The 21,454-nt window shown below is 40.6% G+C and overlaps 1 protein-coding gene across 4 annotated transcripts in view; it reads right to left on the bottom strand.

Moving 5' to 3' along the window:
* The window catches only part of C15H19orf12 (chromosome 15 C19orf12 homolog), a 57,997-nt gene that overhangs the window by 12,951 nt on the left and 23,592 nt on the right, over positions 1-21,454 (bottom strand). For 3 of the 4 annotated variants that reach the window (XM_040615001.1, XM_040615002.1, XM_040615004.1), the window contains 2 exons: positions 20,383-20,478; positions 20,018-20,097 (listed from right to left, as the gene is read on the bottom strand). In XM_040615001.1, coding sequence (XP_040470935.1) covers positions 20,018-20,097; positions 20,383-20,478 — 176 coding nt within the window. Of the gene's footprint in view, positions 1-20,017; positions 20,098-20,382; positions 20,479-21,454 lie in introns of those variants that run through there. The other variant, XM_040615008.1, reaches the window with a different exon arrangement.

The raw sequence follows: 21,454 nt of genomic DNA, 5'->3' as shown, positions 1-21,454 counted from the left end.
GTCTATTTTTGGTCTGAGCGAAGCAGCAAGACCCATGACGGATTTTCTCCTGACTGCACGTGCTACCAGCCGGGCTCCATCTGCTGGCTCCCCCCTGCCCCTCCCCGCCATCGCAGGGCCCCGGCTATGTGCCTGCCATTTGGGAAAGGTCACCCTACCTGCGAGAAGGGACGGCTCTGCCGGCTGCATTCTCTTTTACAGGATTGCGTATTCTGGCTGGATCTGTCGCTATAATTCTAGAGCGTATTTATGCATTTCAACATGCACTCCTAAATAACTGGCACCCGAGATAAACGTTCACATGCTTTCTAAATGCTAGGAGCTGGTGGAGTCGGAGCAGTTCAAGGTGGTCCTGCTGCAAATCCGATCCTGCCAATATTCTCCCTGTATTCACTGCAGTATGCTGGGCTCTTCTAAGTACTAGATGTCATTGCTATCCTGTATCTTAGTTCTCTTTGTCCGCTTTATCAGCACTGAGTCATTATTTCGTTTCCTTTATGAGGATGTTTTACATCTTTTTCCTCTTCAGGTTACTAGAAACTCTACGCTTTCAAAAAAATCAAGAGGAAAAAAAATACTTTTTATCCCCCCAAATCCTCAAGTCATCTGCCAAAAGCAAACATCAGAAATCAACCACAGCAATGGTGCACTGGCATTCAGGTTTGATGAGCAGACTTATGTCAAGTCCTTCCCTAACACGCAGCAGAACCCAAAACAACTACCAGCCAGTTCAGCATGTCCTCAGTGTGCTGGGCTCACTGCTTATTTTCACAGCTTTTGACACACTAAGAGATAGGCCAAGGGGCGCTAGGGACAATTTCAGCTGGAGATAGGCTGTTGCTACCAACAGAATGATTCATTCTGTCTTTCAGCTTGCTCGTTAGGGAGTCTCAAGAAAACGCCCATCAGAAGCAGGCTCAGCCTCGAGGTACTGTCCAGAAATACCCAATGCAATTTTCTGAAATACCTATTACCTTCACAAGAGACCACGACAGGTGTTTGTTTTTCTTTTTAAACTAGGCATTTAATCTTGTTGGACAGAAAAAAAGCTGTTTCTCCAAATTTTTTTCGGTGCCAAAGGTGCCCAGCAAAACCACAAGGATTAAGCAAATGTATGTGCCAGACTCAGTTTTGTTTTATCTAGTTGCATTTTTTTTTCCTTAAAATCTTTAACTTTCTTACTATCACAATGGCCGAGAAAAAACATTCAAAACTTGAGGCCTGCACAAATAACACAGATCCATTTGCCTAAGTTTGCAAAGCATCTAAAAATACTCCTGAGATTTCCCTTTTGTGTCAACGTGTTAACTTGGATATGGGCGAGGATGGTTTAATTTACAATGTTACAGCAAAGTAAGGAGAAAAGAAGAAAAAAGGAAGAAATGCCATGTGTTCCCCAGAACGTGTGATGGGAACAGTCCACAGAGAAGAAAGGAGATGGAAAATGCAACAAAGCAGGTTTCTAATCATGTCCAAGCTTAGGAGGGCATGAGATTTCTATCAGTTTCCCCAGAAGTCTGGGAAACCCTATGCTGCAGGGAAGAAAAGCTGCTTTGCTGATCCATGTCTTACGTCTAGGGCTCTAGACAACCTACATCTCTCCCTTGATTCTGTAATACCCCAGTATGGGTGCTCCTACAGGGTCACAGCAATAACAGCATCTGTTCTGAAAGTCTGCCGCTTCTGCTTCATATTATATTTATAATTTGAACCTTCCCTTCTTGACAACACTACAGTTTTGTAACTTCAGAGTTTGTCTTATTATACAAAATGGTGAGCTCTGCAAGATCAAACAAGGCACAACCTATATCGAAACAGAAAATGAATATAAAAAGTAATGCTATAGCATTTAAGTCCTTAAACAGAGCCACGTAATCAGGGATATTTTGCAACTGCAGAATGTCTGTTTAAAAGGAATAAGAAAAGGCAACATTTCTGAAACCAGGAACGTAACTCCAGTTTTCACCTGTTAACACTCTTCACCTCTTAGCACGCAGGTGTAAATAATACACTGAAAATGACCGAATCACAGGAAGACATAATAGCAGGTTACAGAGATCCACTACAAGCAAAGCATATGCTTGATGGCAAATCTTTTCCCCATTTCCTACATTAGATATTCATCAGGGTCTGACTTCTAATTGAATGCAAATAAAGAATATAACAGGTTTTTGCATATGAAGTGAAGATATAGAACATCTGTCTCTTCACAGCCTTTCAATGTACCTTATGTGACATTAACCAAAGAAGGTTTGCCTCATCAGCTTGTAGGAAATGGTGAATTTGAAGAACAGTGTGACTGAACTAAATCATTCCACTGCTGCTGTAAAAGGTGCTTCTTTGATCTCCTCGCGCACTCCTAGGTGATAAAATGCCAAGTTGGGCAAAATCAGTTTCAATGCCAAAAAGATGGACTACTGGAGCAGAAGGTCACAAAACACTATTAATTGCCTTATATCATCTCAGTCTTGAAAGATGATCCAAAAATACAGGCTGGTGCTTTGGAATAAAGCACACATTGCTAGCTAGCACTATCCAATCAAGCTGTTAAAAGATATTTAAGGCATAACCTTAACTGCACACAGCATACCTATCTTCTGTTCTTTTAGACTTATTACAGTAGTCATTTATGCTGTTTTTTTACTTCCTCAGCAACCTAATTCAGTAATTGTTTTACTGGTACAGAGTAGCCATTTTGTTAGCTTTTCAGAAAAAAGTTACAGCAAATCTGAATGCAAAAGTCAGTGTCATGAAATTAGCGTACATGTTTATATGTTACAGCATGTACGGACATTGAAGTGGAAATAAAATCCTAGTTAAAAAATAGCTACACAAAATACCTGCAAGGTTTCCAGATAGGAGCTAAAAATAAAGAGAATCTCCTACAACCACTTCCTCCACTCATCACTCTTGCAGAATGTATCTCAGTGCACCTTTCTTCAAACCTCCAATTAAAGGGCACACATAAAGTAGACACAAGTTCAAAATCAGATCTAAAATGCATCTTGTAAACTCAGTTAAGGAACAAAGCATTCTAGTGTCAAGGGTGGAAGGATGACACTTGAAGGTGTCTAGAATAACATCCGTGATAGATTTCCAAGCTTGGTGCTCTTCAGTGACGTGAGAAATCTGTACCATGACTTGGTGCTTGTGGAGTCTGAGAATAGTAAATGTTCAGCTACATATAATTCTGGCCCCAGACATACAGTGCTTTGGCGATGCGAAGAGTAAGCGCAAAGAAGCTGGCTTGAGTCCCTTCAGTCAAGGGTCCTTGGCTGACTTCGCTTCCAACCTTAGACCAGCTTCACCAGTGCTGAATGAGCGCCCAGATTTTACAAAGCTGTTAGTCTAAGTTTCCCATTCTTCAGGGAAGACGGAACAATTCTCTCTCCAGCCTTCCTGGGTCTTAGTTTTGATAATGTGGCAGACAACAGGGGAGCTCGCAGCCAGCTAGGCAGTAGGGTGGCAGGGAGGGGGCCGGCTTGATTTTCTTTTCTCACGTGACAGGTTGGAGACAAGAAGGTGGAAAGGTGAATTTGAATCACTCCCTACAATGATGGAACAGATCCAAAGCTTCCAGAAGTCACTACAAATACTTGAATGTGTTACAATGGGATTTGCAGACTTACAGTTTAGCTTGTTATATTTTAATACTGCCTCCTGGGCCACCTCTCTGCTTCACTTGCAAATCACAAGGGTGTCACCATTTGGGATCGCATAATGGCCATGTGGCTACACGACAGGGTTCTCTAAAGAGCTACTGCTAAGCTAAGTGAAGAGCAGGGCAGTGTTTATACCGTATTTGTATTCATCCCGACTTTGGAAACAAAAAGAACTGGAAACTTTGCAAACTACAAAGAGGCCCTTTGCTGGCTTTTGGCAGAGCTCAGTTTGGGAACCGCTGCCTTAAAAACGTCGCAGATGACTGTCTCAGGAGTAAAATGATGTGCATTCAAAACTGGTAACGGGCTTAATTTATAAAGATCAGGTAATGGCAAATGGCTTTACTTACAACAGCGTGCATACACGCAATCATGAGAGCCAAGTGCCACTGGAGTAGAGGGCACTGAGCAAGCAGATGACTGAATGCTAGAAAGGGAGAGGGCTGGGCAGCCCCTTCTCTGTGATAAATTCCAGGGGATCTTTCATTCTGCCCTAAGCAGACAAGCATTAAGTTCTCAAAAGTCTGTCAAAAAGACTTACAGCAGGATGTGCCAATCTATACCATGGAAGAATAAAAGGCTAAGATTTTGCTGCAATTAGGATAAACAACTGTCTTTAATTTCTGTCAAACAGCACATGTGCCCCTTTGCTAGTATTTGAAATGTGTGTAAAATGTTGTTAGGGTACACGTCCACAGCCAGCATTATGACTCTTTTTCTCAACCTACACTCCCATCATGCCTCATAGAAAAATCCATGGGGGATGAAAGATAACACCGAGTCCAAACCCTGAGAACAGAGCCCCATGAAAGCAACAAATTATAAACTCTACTGAAGAGATTTTCTTCAGAAAGATCACAGGTCTCATGCTTTAGTCATGGCCCATTCCTTTGCCAGCAGGTTCAGAGGGAGCGATCTGTGAGAGCTAAGTGATTCCTTTCAAGTAAGCTGCTCACGATGACTACAGAAACCTCAAGGATTACAGTGCACAAACAATGGGAGAAAAGCTGCTTCAAATAATACACCCAGACAATGGAGTTGCCATTATGGGTAGCAATGCAAAATATGGACAGGGATTTAAATGAAACGGGTGATATCTGTATACTTTGGAGGGCTCACATGTGCCAAATTTGGCAGCGTGAGTGTTCATATTGCTTGTTGCTCCACCCCTTGAACAATGAGGCTAAACCCCATATGTGCAGGAGTTGGTGGAGCACAAGCAGTTTTGCTAATCACACTGCATGCAAAAGCAAAAAGACAAAGGAAACTAGTAATGCTTAGACTAGCATTGGGGAAATAATTAAGCATGAATGAAATATTGTATGTGGATTTGAAATGAATGTTCTTGGAAACAATTGTGCTGTTTCAGTTGTGCTGCTTCCCCCCTTAAGTTTCACAAAGTAATTTGCATGTCATTTAAATAAATGCCATAAATTATTGCAAACTTTTTGGTTTTATTTACATAAAACAAAAAAATCATTTCCATTATTGTTTGGATTACCTGACAAGAGTGAAATGCAAAGGTCTGAAAGGAAACTTGTCTCTCCCCAGAACATTACAGACTTCTCATACGTGAGTGAGCCAGAAAGCAGGATGACCCCATTTTTAGCTTTGCCTTACGTAGGCAAGTAATGCCCTGTACGTGTAACAGAGATGCAGGATCAGATCTTCCAGTTGAGCCAAGAAGGGGCTGCAGGCTGGTCGAGGGTACTGGTATAGGCTGCCTTGCACTTGTCAGGGTTTCACGGCCCTTCATGAAAACAACAACAGCCTCAGCACTGCTTGGCTGCTGGCTAAGCTTCCTTTTTCCGGGATAGCTCAGGTTTTTTGCAGCTTAAGCACACATACCAAACAACAACTCTGCAGGCATACTGAACTTGCACAAGCTGCCCGACAGCTCGACAGCAGCTGCAGTGGATACTCAGTACAGCTTTCGCACGCTGGGAGGCTGGGGCACCACTAACTCACGTTTCTCTGATGAATTCTGTTTCTCTTTGAATCATAGGAGGGTTAACTTCAACCACCACAACTTACAAGGCTCACGCTCTTCTCTGATGCTTATATTGTTTTCACTTCCATTCAGCGCTACCCACAGATCACCAATTTCATTTCACCTCTGAAAAACATCTCTGCCTTCCTTCTTGACTAATTACACTTTTTCTCAGAGTGCTTCTCAAACCTGCTTTGTTCTCGCACCCCATCAAGGGGTCAACACCAGCCAGTTCAGAAACCTTGACATACTGTGCATTCAGACCATTAAAAATAAATCACATGATTGAAATACTGAAATCCAGAAAAAGGTGAGGTAAGTGCAGGGCAGCCTAAAAGGTTCGGAAGGTGCACAGCCCCCTGCAGGATCATATGGGCCCTCCTGGCCACCGAAAACTAAGTACAGGTACCATCACCTGAAAAGCCAAGTGACATGACCATCTGCAAAAGGAGGCAAAAGGAGGAACTGAATATCTAGCATAAATTTTAGTGTTCTGGCTGTAAGACATTAAATGACCATCCTGGCTTCTGACCCATGAAGACTGCCTGCAGGATTCTTCCACAATGTTTGTATTTGCATCTGGTTGCTCTCTCCGCTCTAAAAGGGAATCCAACAAATACTGTCTCTCTCACATGACCGTGGGCTGCTTTTCCCTATGGTCTGTTGTTAAATACGCCCAACATTACAGACTGCAAACCAGATGCATTCATTACACAGATGTTCTTTTCACAGAAGAGTATCCTGTAGTCTCTAATTTCTAAGGCTCTTTTCTTTTTACAAACTAAGGGATTCAACCCACTTCCCACCTTGGATATAAATGCATTTATTTTCCTTGCCTTTGCTTAGTGCAGTTCTAAGTTTTGCTCCACCACAAAGGAAGTAAAGTTGACTGGGTCTAACTTCATGATTCCCAGATATCACTAGGGTGTGCTGTAGATCATGAAATTTCAGTAAAGCACAGTTAACAGGGAAAAATCTAGCTGCTATACTAAATATTTTAATTACAAACACAGAAGCAACTCAACACTGACTCCAATTCCTTTGAAAACACACTCAAGAGAGGTAATATAACACCTTCACAATTTAAAACATTTTTGTTACACAGGCTTGGTAAACACAGTGTAGTACACAACAGAAAACTAAGAGTCGGGCAGATAATCACTATGTGCCTAAACTGCACATAGGTAACAAATTCAGGCATGCAGTCTGATGGAAATTGAAAAAAATGGGATTAGATGAAAAAAATGGGATTAGAACCAATACCCATAACAAACCAGGTAACAAGCAATAAGGGACTCTTTGTGGAAAACTTCCTATGGAAAAAAAATAAGAGACTATTTAAGTCACTGGAACTCGCAAGGGTATGGCCTGGGGATGTAGTCAGGGGCTGAACTGTTTTTTTTTTACACAGAATAATGTGTATAAGCAATGATGATGAAATTCCCAGTGAGGATAACAGTAGAACTGAACCAAATTCATCACAGGAGACTGCGGCACCTGTCAGGTATCACCTCTTAGAACAAGGGTGCCCAGCACAGAGTGACATGGGGAAGGGGACCACAGCCTTTGGAGGAAGGAAACTTCCACCCGCTTCCAGCCCCAGCAGGAGGTGGGACCCCTTGCTACAACCTACACCCAACCAGCTGCTCAGCGCTCGGGAGGAAGCATCTTCCCGCTCTCGCACCTTTCCTTCAGCCCAGGAAAGAAACATATCCTGGCACTGTGTCCTTCAGTGCCCACCAACTCTCATTAGCCATGGAGGGCTGTATGTGGGATAATGAACTCAACACAATAAGGATGCTGAATCAGAAGAGTTTTTAAGCACAAGCTTAACTTTAAGCATATATTTACACTAACAACCACAGACTCAAATGCAAATTTTAAAAGCACCTATTTAAACACGAACAAAAGCTTGAATGGTTTACTGGGCTGAGGCCCCAACTGTCAAGACATATCCAGTATGACATAGTTAGCAGTAACAGCAAACAGAATATCAAGTGATGCTTCAGCAGGCTGTTTGAAACTAGTTTGGTAGTCTTACACCATGAACTATGTATTCATTATTATAACAATTTGTATTACTATTTGTAGCATCTAGGGAACCCCAATCAGGGCTCTATTGTGTTAGACTGTACAAGCACAGAAAAATAGGATGGCTTTTATAATGAGTACATCACAAGCCCCACTACCATAATTAACATTGATTAGCATCAATGCAAACAGCATGGGAAGACAAAGATTGAGCCAGTTTGGGAGTCGAGGTACTCTCCTACCCTTTAAGGTGGCTCCTCTGGTTCCCAACTGCAGAACACAGGGGAGGCTGTTTTGGTGGGGAAGGCTGCGGTCTCCAGTGCTCCCAGTTAGCAGCTCCCATAAGCACATTCTAGGACACAGGATTCAAAAAAGCATCTTTGTCACTTACTAATCCAGTGTCTATCACAGGCAACTCTATCACACAATCCCGCCCTTAAAATTATGATGTACCATTGTAATGTACCATTACAAAACCAGTTAAGAGCGCTTTCACTTCTTACTCAGGGTGTACATCTCTGTAAATGTTACTCAGTTGGCTGAAACAGTTAGACTATACTGTCTATCTCTACACTTCAAATTAAATACTAAAGAAAGACTTCTATTTAATGTTATTAGTCTGAAATGGAATGGCTAGAATGGATGTAGAAGAAGAATCAGTGTCAGACTTTCAGAGCATGCCAATCAACTAAAGCCAACACACCAGTACCAAACCTGCTCCCGAATGGCTGAACGGTGGATTTGCCCTGCTCCCCCAAGCCCCCCTCCCCAGCATGTGTTATCTTCCCCAGTACCATTGTGGAGCTGTATGATCGCAACTACCGCCACCAATTCTGATCAAAAAGGACAGCTGGCAACCTCGGATCTACTTAATGTGTTACAAAAAGACCCCAAAAAAGCCAGATCCACTTTAAACAAAATCTCAAAAGAGTGACCTTAAAGGACATGGGATGTGGAGCTGCATGTAGTAGACTTCCTCCCTCCAACATAAGGAGCCCTTCCTAGATCTGTAATTATCGTATGCATCTTCTGATCTCAGGCCTGTGGCATTTTCCCAGGTTTGCCTTTGATACAAAAGCAGTTTTTCCTATCTAACTGTAGGAAAGCATGTTGATAGCTCTGTAATGGCAGCAAAAAAAAGACAGTATTTTTAAATGGGTAGTGTGAAATTATAGGGTTGGATATTTTGATTGTGTTAATAAAATTGCCTTCATTAAACAAATGAGATTCAAGACCTAAAACTTTCCTATGAACCACCCTCTGCCCAAAATGTTTCTGCACATTTTTATCGCATAACCTAATGAAATACAGCCACCTTGAATTCCACTTTCATGTCCAGAACCATGGAAAATTCACCCACAGAAAATGCATGCACACTAGAAATTTTGTTCGGTTCTCCACGATGTCATCGCTTATGTCATAACCTAACCTGCAATCTGGTGTATCTTCAGACATCTCAAGATGTATCTTAAGAATTCTCACATGCATTGAACAGAACACGTAAATATTTGCAGGATTATACTGTAGCTACAACTTCAAATGCAATCGGGATGTGTTTACATGCTTGACTGTAGTTAGGTTCCAGTGTTTTGCTACTTCTTACTGTTCCGGTAAAGTTTCCTAATTTTTGAGCTACTCTCTACAATTTCACTCACAGGGACATGAAAAATAATTCTATAAAGCCTAAAAATAAACTTGGTTCTGTTAAAAAATTCATCATTTCACTCCAAGGCTTCTACCAGCTGGGCTTGTCTGCTTTAGGTTTGACACCCCTGAGAGCTACAAGCATGACTTAAAAAGATGAGCAAGTTTACATGAGAACAATTAAGAGATCCTTTTTTAAAAAAATCTTTACTTTGACAAAATACTATCCAGGGCACTTATTACTGGGAGGCATTTATTTTTGGCAATCTTTCACTCACTTTTAATACCATACTTATGTTATTTTCAAATTTGGAGAGGTAATATCCAAATAGATAGGCTTCTCTATGTGTACTTCTTTCAGGTTTGCTCATTACACTCGTTAAACTGTTTAATTCTCAAGGATCTACTGGAGATACAGTGAAGACCCCCTGAACACCAGTTAAGAATAAACCTGTAATGAGAATAAATTACACATGCATATGAATTACTACAAGTCCTGTAAGGAGTGAGACCTTTCTACATAAACATCTGCCGCGGAATTAAATCTGATACATTAATAAAAGCCCTCCCCACCCAAATCAAACAATGGAAGTGTAACAGTTAGCCAATCAGTTAAAAGAATAAACCTTTTAAATAAATAAATTTGCGCTTCACCAATTTATGTCACTGTGGTACTTAAGGCGAAACCTTTTAAAGGAATAGATTTACTGTGCATACAGATCTCCACTGGGTATGTGTAATTATGCAAAGGAAAGGCATTACTTTTAAAGTGGATGAATGGCTGATACTTTTTGATTTACTGCTAGAAACAGAAAAATGGTAATGGCATGAAATAAGCATTTGCAAAACCGTTTTGGCAGACGGAAAATGTTTGATTTACCTAGGGCATCCATCAGGTTCTATATTTTAGATCAAAGTAGATAAATGGAAAGGCAAATGGATATTTGGGAAAAAAAATCTACTGCTTTTCTGTCAGCTGTGAAAGTTAAATGTTTGGAGGGGGAAAAAGCCCAAGGCTCTTTGGATGGAAGGAAATCACGATTCATCACTGCTCTAGCAACTATAGCTTCCTGCATTTACCTGGAAAGGTGAGAATTGCATGGAAGTAGCTTAAACTTTCTCATTCTGGGCCTGATTCTGAGAGGTAATTTGAAGGTGGGTGCCTGGCAAAGCTCAACATTCGCACCCGACACTGGAAATGGATAATGCGTACCCTGCATCTTACTTTCCTCTCAACTCCGAGTTGTTCACTCTTTTTCTGTCCTCTTCTGGATTGAATTCATGTTGGCAAAGAAAATACGTTCCAGACAAGACATACACACCCCCAAAATCGAAAACCAGCGCCTTCTCAGATCCTTTAAAAAATTCCGTGCAATAGGAAAGCACACTGAATGCAGAATAAGACTTACTGGGCAATTATCTGTGACAAGCCAGGAGACTGAAGAACCAAAAATCAACTTCTTCCTATGACAGAATTATTCCTAGAGGTTCCTAGTGAAAAGTGTGATTTCTGAGCATGCCATGAGCCTGTTCTGAACTCCCTCTATACTGAAATGCACCACCAGGAGCCGTGTCATCGATGTGTTGTGTCCAGCCCTTAAAGCATCGCTAGACCTGTGGTATATGTGTCACACAGATGGCCTGAACATGCACAGTTAATCTGAAATGTCTGGGACACATCCAGTTTGTTGTGCTTGTGAAAATCCACAGGAGGGCACATGCACAAGAGCCACAGCCACATCAGATTTACCACGAGTGCATACCATGGGAAGTGGGCATTTCCAGCAAGTGGCGAATTTGCTATACCTGCCCAGTAGAAAGGATTTGCTCACATGCCGAGAAAAGGCTGGCATTACCAGACATCTGGAAATCTTGACAAACATACTAATCCTTGAACATAACCTCTTGACAAAACAGCTGGCTGGAGGAGGACACATCTGCGATACGTCCCTCTGCCTGCTCCATCAGGGAATAACACAGAGTAGGGTGTGGTCTTTCAGTTCTATCCCCATCATTATGAACACGAGCAGCAAATCCATCAGTTAACTTCTGCATCCATTTATTCTGTGGAAGGGTTGCCCAGCTCTTAAGAGGCCAAAGACCAGTAAAAACTCACTTCTTTTGCCCAGATAGGTAAAAAAGCCAGCAGGACTTAAAATTACACAATAACAGAGTGCTGGCTGCTCTCTAGGATACCCGTTTCATACATTTATCATAGCAAAATTAGTAGATATCTGCTCATGCTGACCTACATGGCCTGTATTTTTAACTCCGTAGCTTACTTTTGACCACTGAAAATACCGGAACAGGTTACCGAGAGGCTGTGGAAACTCCATCCCTGCAGATGTTCAGTACCTGTCTGGACAGGATCCTGAGCAACCTGCTCTGGTTGACTGTGTTTTGAGCAGAGGGATCGGTCTAAATGATGCTCCTTCCAGCCTCCACTGTTCCGGAATTCTGTGGTGAAAATCTTTCCCTTCAATTTTGTAGGTACACTTGCCTTCCAAGAAGTAATTAATTGATCATACCTCTGCCATAAGCCATGGTTATCACTGTATACAGAGAGTTCAAAGATGCTGAGTTTGTGGAGTGGATCAAATCCTCTGCAGTGATCTCCAGTTATCAACAAAAAATGGCCCCCCAAAAAAAGAAATTTTACCAACAAAAGGGTCCAAGAAGGACGATGCTAGCTCTCTGCTGCATTCCAATACCTGTGACTAGTAAACAGCCCTTATACATCAGGCTTTATGTACACAGCTCCACAGAGACGAAAGCCAACCCATCTTCAGACCTGGCCTAGCAAGCCTACATGCCCCCCAACCTCCCCAAGCTTATCTTTAGTTAAGCCTTTCAAACAGCAACCCTGCTACAGACTTCCACATACATAAACTCTTAAAATCCAGACTGAAGAGTGAGACTGCAGAATGCAGGATGCAGGCACACCTGTAACAGCCAATACACCTACGTGGGCTGAAGATTTGTGCACACCCAGGGATAGCTGAAAGTTATACACCTTGCCTGTAGAAAAAGTCATTGCAAGCTTCCATGCAAGGAATACAGTAAGCCTTAAAATATTGAGCTAGAAGTAAGGCCAGACTGTATTTCTCCCCCTGTAATAAATCAGTACTATATGTATATATTAAATCCAATCCCTTGATGTGTCCAGTTTCAGTAATAAAAACTTAGAGAGCAGGGCAAAAGTTATTGGGTAGAGATCGATATGCTTGCTTGTTGTCCTTGATTGGCAATAATATGACATTTTCTCCTTGACTGTAAGAAGCGCTTTTGTGATTTGGGAGCATAAAGAAATTCTGTACTTGACAGATTTATATAGTAGGAATACGCTAATGTCCTTTGACCCGCTTAAGAATAAATACGACCTACCAAATTGTCATTTTTATGGGTATTTACAACTGAGGCACTTTGTAAACCTAAGAACTAATATTTCCCAAAGGAAATCTGTGCTCTCGAATCTTGATAAATTATCGAAAAATACAAGCCACTACCAGCCCTACAAATTTTCTCTTCTATTTCTCCTATTTTTAGTTACATAGGAGGTGTCAAAGTAGATTGGACCACTGATCTATTTCACCGGGTATTTTGCTGCAGCCATGGTTAGTGCTTCAGAGGGATCCTATAATATTTTTGGCTATTTGATCAAGGCAGTGTCAAAAAAATTCTTTCCTGAAACTTGACGGTTTTCAATGCCCGATTGAAATATTATTCATGTAATTCTTTAAGCTCTCAAATTACTATTAGAAAAGTATTACAGACTGTAATTTCTACAGCCCAAATGCCACCAGCTGCATTTGCTCTCGTGAATGCTTCAGTTGATGCTTTAAACAGACAGTGCAAGGAATAAAATAAGCCATCCTCGTTCACCCAAATTCCAGTACTCATCACCTCATGGGTATAGTGCTAATACTGTGTAAATTTAATAACACAGTACCAACCAGCTACATCCCTAGTTTCTTAATTCTGCAGGCCAGGTGACCCAGGAAGCCTTCATTTGATCGTTGCATCTCAGCTCTACTTCATCTCACCTACCCATTCACTTGCCACATGAATTTCTCCCATCACCTTTATGCTGTCTCTGCCCACAAAGGCTTTCAGAAAAGTCAAACCAACTACCTGCAGAGGAGATGGAAACTAATGAGATGAGGACCTCTGCCCTTCACAATCTTCCTCTGGAGGATGACAGCGCACAACCATACCTCTATAGTTTTGGTCTTAAGGAAACAGAAGTTTCCGACACAAAACTGATGATTAATATTGTCATCCATAACAGAACAGTTGAAAGCCATTTCCTTTCATCCTTATTTTCCAGCTGACAGTTGACAAGAAGTCAACACTATTCAGGATAGTGTCTAAGACATGAGATTCGCAGTATTTTTCAGCAGAGACTTATTGTTTCCCCCTCTTGGTTATATCCCTGTACAACAGCACAGATCCTCTCAAAGACTTTCAACGCATCAGATTTTGACTAAAGCATCATGACGTGGCACTCATCTCTACTTTTACTCCATTTCTAAGGGCAGCTGCTTTTCTATTTTTCTTTGCGCATCTGTGGACAACAAAATCTTTTCTCTAGCACAAGAATGTCTTCATTAAGTCAGTTTCTGCCTTCAGCTTATTCTTAGTTTTCTGCATACTATAATCTATGTATATGCACAAGAAAGGCTTGAGAGGCAAACTGAAAAAAGCAGGAAGCTGGAACAAACAATGAGGCAGGAACTGCGGGAAACTTAAGCGTCTTTTCTTGCCCTTACTGTGCTGCCTTCCTTTTCATCCTTGTTTACTGTTAATTTGGGATTCCTCTGACATTTGTATGAAATGATATCAATGTCTTCTGCTTTGTGACCTCATTCTGACAGCAGTATGACATGGCACAGCTAATACAGTGACTGGTACAAAGTAAAAAAAATCTGAGTTTAACTACTATTTTGAGTACTTAACTTTGTATCAGATTTGGCAAATTTAGATATTTAAAACGTCTTGTACACTTAACTTGCACTTTAGCATTTAATGTTGTTCATTAAGTAATAAAAAGGTCTTAAATACCCACTCATTCCTCAGCTGCTACCCCCTACACTGGATATTCCATCTCCCTTTCCACAGGTAGTAGGACAGAAGAAGTTGCATTTTAATATGCAAAGCACCCAATAACCCAGTGATCCATGCAACCAAACAGCATCTTTGTCACAATCATTTCAAGAAGAGTGACATCTTTCAGAAAAAGAAGTTATGGAACACTAATGTTTGCTGTCTGACACTGAATTTACTTTGTGAAACAATGAAGATCTGGGCAGTGACAGGAAAGAGGCAAGTTAGACAGAAGTAGTTTCAGCCCAAATCAGAAAAATCCCTTTTTGGTATCTTGAAAGAAACCTACCTGTTAAGATAAACAGATTTTTTTAATCAAGGTAATTAGCCTCATGCATATTTTCCTATGCTGAATTGTTCAGCAAGCAACATCTTAGGCTGACCTTACCTTTACTACCTCTGAAGCTTCAAACTGTAAGCAGAGAAACAGACGATGTGAACTGCAACCCTTTTGCCTCATGTGAAAGGCTTTCCTATTTGCATTGCAGAAAGACTCTTTTTCTCCCTAAAATTATCTGTGCATTTGAAGACTGGAGTGAAACAGCATCTATTACTCTCAACATTTCACCAGAAACCATCTGGCCTTACATTTAGTTCAGCTGCTGCCTCCGTTTCCTCGATTCGCTGCAGACCTACAGAGGCTGACGGGAAGGAGCGATGACTCTCTGACTGCAAGCAAAGCACAGGGGTGAAAGGGACGCAGCTTTGAAGGCTGGAGTACTTCAGTGCCCCAAAGGCATCAGTCTGAGATAGTGCACAGGCAAGTTGTAACTTTGTCAGATAAAGAATAATCCAAGGGAAGTACTGAATAGGTCTGTCCGGACCTGAGCGAGCGAGTGTCAAAGACTTTTCGACAGACGAAGTCAGCAATATGAATGCAGTCAGGAAACTATGCAACATTTTCAACTTCAAATTGACCAAGTATGGACTTCTCAACAGAAGATTCCTAATCAGTCACAATATGAGAACAATGTGACCGAACTTACTAGTCCTAACACAAGTCTAACACACAACCTAAGGGAAACAGGCTTTTTATCCCTAAAACAAGCATTCAAGGGATCAAATAATCCTTGTCACTAAGAGTCAAACAATGGTTAGAGTAGAAGAAAAAAAGTGAAGTTCTGCATTACCTCAACACGAACGATTTCTTGCAAACCCCAATACAAGCACTGGTTCTTATAAAAGCAATGAGCTATCTGGATGCTTTCCCTGACACTTCTATGGCAGGAATCCAGCTCTGTCTCCCTGTAAAGGATTTTAAGTTCTGATGGTATTCCTGCAGTAGAGTGGAGGGGAGGGTCAATTCTACTACACACCATGGCATTTTAGCCCATTAAAAGAGTATCTCAGCCCAATTCTCCACAGTTCCTGAAAAATATATGATTTAGGTCACTTAGATATCCAAGTGCTGCAAATGTGCAAGAAAAAAGTCACAGACTGTTCTGCTCCTAAACACAACTCCCAAGTTCCTCAGCACAGCGAACACTGACTGGATGTTAGGGCAAAGGCGCAGCAAGTGAAATTTTAAGTGAAATGAAACCTTTAATGGTTTATTTTTGAAGATACATACCTCTAAATCTCCCCTTAAACCTAAGAGCTGTGAATTCCAAGCGTGGCTTTTGCTACAGATATCACCCCTTCCTGCCACAATTATCCTGCCAAACTTCAGCTTTCATTTAGGAAAAATGCCTCCCTAAGTACACATACCAGCAGAGACACTCTCTGAAATATAACCTAGGTGTGAACTCACAGAGTCTTAACTGAAGAGGCTGCAAACAGCCTGAAACTACAGCAAACATCCCCATTCACTTCTCTCAGGAGAACCATGCAATGCAGCAATTTGTCATGGACTTCAAGACTTTGCTAAAGCCAAATATTTTGGTTTCCTTCCCCCTTCCTGCTCTGCCAGCACCTGCCTGCAAGCCCTTTATATTGCTCAGTTTCCCCCCAGTGAGGAATTTGTTGGAATAGGTGCAGGAAACAAGAACTGGAGTCCAACTTGTAATCAGGGATTCTGCGGAGTGAAAATAATAAGATGAAAGAACAGCGTAGCAGCTGGCTCAGCTGCCTAAATGACACAGGGAAGAAAATTCTCTGAAAATTCTCTGTAAATCTTACAAGCTTACATATTTTCAGGACCAACATAGGTAAAAACCACATTTGTTGTCTTAGGTCCAGATAAAAATACTTCAATTTTATGAATGGAATGAGGTTACATTAAGATTTATACATTAATTTAGACCACAAAGTCTATTATTACCAGTGAGTTTTACTTATCTATAATTCCACTAAAAAGACCCCCACTTTTCTAGGCATCTTCCCTGTACTAAAGACGATGATTCATGTAAAGTGAGTTTGGTACAAATGGCCACTGACATTCTCTCTGCTGGTTCATAAGTTAAGAGTGAGAACCACATGTGAAATTCAGGTGGGCAATTACTGTTACATTTTCAAAATCTATTTTTAAGGGTTTTTTTCTGCTCACCACAGAACAGACAAGAGTAAGTACAGTAACTATGCAAGAGCAAACCCTGAGAGAAAGAAGAGCTCCAACAAGAAGGGGAGGCCACTATCTGACATTTGAAAAGGGCAAATCGAAAGCAATCAACACCCAACAAAATGCTCAATGTAGGATGAGGTGATAGCATAGGATATGCTTAGGATACTGTAATGAGGCTAACAAGTGCTGTGTGTTTTAACATAAATTAACACAAGATAATCTCTTCACATATTTAAGTGATGCACTTCAAATTAATTAATACATATTTAATAGAAGTCTTCTTGAACAGCTGTTATTTACTTCTGGAGTTTCTACACATTAGCACTGCCTCTTTGTTCTGCTCTGAAGTTGTTCATGCTCCAAAGTACTTTAACAACTTGAGCTGTATAAAAACTGAACAGTCTTCCCAGAAGAGACAGCCTTTCTGATAACTTAATATTTTTACGTTAAATATTCAAACACTTTCTGAACAAAAGGTCAAATTCTACTTACAGCATCTGTGTAGAAACAGGCAAGCAGATGCTTAATGCTGCTAGACAAATAATTTCGGCACAAAGAATGATAAAGAGTTGGTGATCAGTCACATTTCCAGGCTTTAAAATCAGCTTTCCTTTATTTCTGTTCCCTAAATTCTGCACTTACTATTCATGTGTAACACTACAGACCTAACTTATGGCCTGTTTCTTCCCTAAGTGTTACACAGTGGTATGTTAAATGAAATCCTGACAGTGAAAGTGCTGTCTACAGTAATCATCGCATGTTATGACTATTACACCAACTCATTAGGGTTTTTGTCTTACAAAGACTATTGCATATGGCATTACTTCATTTAGACCTTGCACACAGCGTTGAAGTAGTTCTCCTCACCACCACTTTTATTCAGATGACAACCCGTTTGACTTCCAGCCACTTCTGAGTTTCCAGGATGTGAATGAGTGGAAGCCCAACCAAGAAACGTGCTGGTAACACATTACATTTTCACACTCGCGGTGATGCATACAACTTTTGGTAACTATAATCAGTTTCTTTAAAAACATTTATCATCACTAAACTGTCCTTATCAGTGTATCCGTTGTAGTTTTCAGCTGACTTCTTGAAGATCCTTATTCTTACGGCACTAGAGCACTGGCTAGTACTCACTGCTTACATGTCAGCCTTCCTAGCTCACAGGCTTACTGAAAATAACTTTCAAGTTAGCAACAATTGTACTAGAAAATATTTGTTGGGACAACCATCATTAAATCTTCTGTGCAATGATGTATGGAAATATATGCGACTTGTGAAAGGCAGAAAACCGTCCTAAACACACAAAGGTGAAAAATATGTACTGATTTAAGCACAATGATATTATGATATCTAAATTCATTCTTTTTTTACTCATTGTGGTGCTTTTCACAATAAAGAGATCAGATGGCACCCATTAGTCAGGCTAAGAGCTTAAAGACTAAACCAGATCAACGCTTTACCTGGTAAATCTGCTGTGGGTGAATGAGTGTGTGGAAGAGATTTAGAAAGCATCTTCATGATCCTCGAATAATTCTGCACTGTCTATACCAGCAACTTGGAGTTAGAGCTGCAGATGCAAGGAATGAGGAAGACTTAAATTGACTTAAAACGACCTAAATTCACACCCTGTCTCCAGGAGTATGGCTGGCACAAGACTGGGTTAGCTTTCAGCTAGAATCAGCTTCCTACCCCCTGTGAGGCCACACGAATACTGCTGCCGGCACAAGAGAAACTGTGGGGACAAGTGGTTGGGATGAAACTGCTGGGTTTTATGGAAGCCCAAACACACAGCAGATTAAAACACCTGTGTAAATGTGGACTTGGACGAAGTAGCGCCAGCCACAATAAACAGGCCCCTAAAAGCATTTCTATGCATTGAAGCTTTGTCAGCATGTTCAGAAGGAAAAGGGAGAAAATCAGAAGAACGCCCAGGTTGTCATAAGGTCTAAAGAATCTCTTTTCCAGGAGGTCAGCACACCAAAGACGTTTCACTGCTTTTGACAGGAGTCATATTGGAGACAGACTGGTCCAGGAAAAAGAAATCCGAGGAGAAGACAACCTCATACTGTGATGTTCTGGAATCCCATTATGTTAATGAAACTAAACCTCTTGAAAATCTTTTTGCCTTTGGAAGGAGGAGGTATCTTTTGTTCAGAGAAGCATGGGCACTCTGCCAGTTGACAAAAAATATGTTTGTACACTTGCTTTGATATCTACGATATAACTTTCATTAGCATCAGAAGTCTGATGCATGGATGTCCAGGAAAGAGAGAGAGACCCCAGAAGACAAACTTAGTTCCCAGTCCCAAGGAATGAAAACATGCACCCACATTTTAAACACCCATGACATAACAGGTATTCATTGAGTTCTTTTAAACTTCCTTAGAGCTAATGGATCAAATTCAAGGGGAATCTCTTAAAACATACAGTGAAACGGTAATATTTTTCCTCTACATTTTACAGGAAAAATGAAAATCTGTGTTTACCTGTCAGCTGTGGTAGAAAGGTTTCCATCATAATTACACATTGTGTGTTGGAAGGAACCTGGCTGTTTTTAACATCACTAATACTAGTCTGGAGAGGTACAAAGCTGTAAGAACTTGCTCAAAAATAATAATACACCTTTATTAAAATTTCCAATTTTTGCAAAAGCATTTTGATTAAATTCCCATTCTACTTGAAATGTAATCAAATATTTACATTTATTGTCTAGTAAGTATTGTAAGTAAATCAATTTCCCAATTATCTTACATTTCTGTATGGTATACAATTACTGCATTTTTGTAATAAATGCACAATTTAATGAAAAAATAATGATCTTGAACTTTAAAAGAGCCCTTCATTTGAAGAGACAAAAGTGCTGTACATTCATTTATTATGTCTTACAACCTGTGTGTCGTATGTACTATTATCATCATTTTACAGATGAGGAAACTGGAAGGCTAATTACCTTGTCCAATTTGCAATACTCTTAGCTGTAAACTCAGGGCATCCTATTGTACTCACAGGCAAAACAAAACTCAGCTCACCTGTGATGAATATTTACTACGAATTCTTAACCTCCATAAGCATTTTACTTATAGGAGAGAATGTATTACACAAGCCTTTGGAGAGTTGGTTTTGCATTGACAACGGCTTTGAGTGCCACAGAAATGTGCTGCCTAGAAACAAACATCAGAGCACCAGTTTATTGTAAAGTGTCACCACGCTTCCCAGCTAGTTACAGAGATGGCATGCTTTTTCATTTAATTTTATTAGCTATTCAAGCACACATTTGTGCTTTAATTCTGTATGATGTATCCTACTGCATTTATACACACACACACACAAAATTACTGTTTACCGACAATCTCATTCTCTCAGTTTACTTATGTGTTCCATAAATTTCTTTACTCTGTCAGGATCAACACCATTTGCCCAATAACCTTCTTTCTTGAAATACGAACCAATTATTAAAGCATTTGCATCCAAGTAATTCCTCACGTTCTCCAGAGTCACTCCAGACCCAATCAGCACAGGAATCTTCACAGCATGTTTAACCTCTGAAGAGAAGAAAACCAAAATTAGGGTTAAGTTCTATCTTTGAGACTATCAAGACTAATTTGTGTAGTTTTTCAACAATAAGGAAAGGTATCAAGAAACTCATGATCACGGTATTTCTTACTTCTACTATAAAATGACGCAACTTCTTTAGAAAAAAACAGCTTCAGTTCTGAACACCTATTAAGAAAAATCTCATTTTTATTTTGTTTTGCATTCTGTCATTGTATGAAATGCTGCAGAAGGATATTCCTGGCCACATACCAGAGGGTGGTTTCAGCACTGTGGAAGAAATCAGTTGGGTCTTGGTACCATACCTGTACCCCTCTCTGTGCTCGAGGAACAACATTTAAGCAAGATTACGCTGAACTGCCCAGCAGAGAACGTACTGCATTTTACTATATTCCCTCATAAATTCATTTTTATTCCACATCCCTAGTAAGAAGAGATGCTAGAGGAAGTTTTTGCACAGCAGGACCCTTTTTTTTGTTACTGTGACTGTTACCACTCTGCTCGGAGGCTGCGTTGTGCTTGAGGTACTACACATACACGGAAAAGTACCATCATTTACTACTGCGTTGCAGTAGCACCCAGTATAGATTCCAGGCAAACCAGGCCCACTGCCTTGAGAAACGAGTTACTGATACTGGAGTGACCGACCACGCCGGCTGCCATGGCCCGTGCAGAGTCTTAACTGTGTTCTCAATTTCCCTCACCTTAAGATACAAATAATCACCTCCCCCAGTGTTTCCACAAAGTAATCAAAATACAGCGACAAGAATAAGATTCCATTCTTGTTTCCATTCATTGTATCACCTCAGATCCTTTTTTCGAAGTCTGGTGAGATCATTACAGTGGCAGAACTATTCAGCAGAGCTGTGCTCATTACAATTCTTCAGTCATCAGTTTAAATCACAATAATGGTAGTTGGACTGGTGTGTATTTCTGCCAGGTCTCCTTGCTGAATTTATGCTATGT

The sequence above is a fragment of the Falco naumanni genome, chromosome 15, assembly GCF_017639655.2.
Source record: "Falco naumanni isolate bFalNau1 chromosome 15, bFalNau1.pat, whole genome shotgun sequence".
In the NCBI taxonomy this organism is placed as follows: Eukaryota; Metazoa; Chordata; class Aves; order Falconiformes; family Falconidae; genus Falco; species Falco naumanni.
The sequence above is the reverse complement of the archived record's forward strand: the minus strand, read 5'-3'. Positions and strand labels throughout refer to the sequence as shown.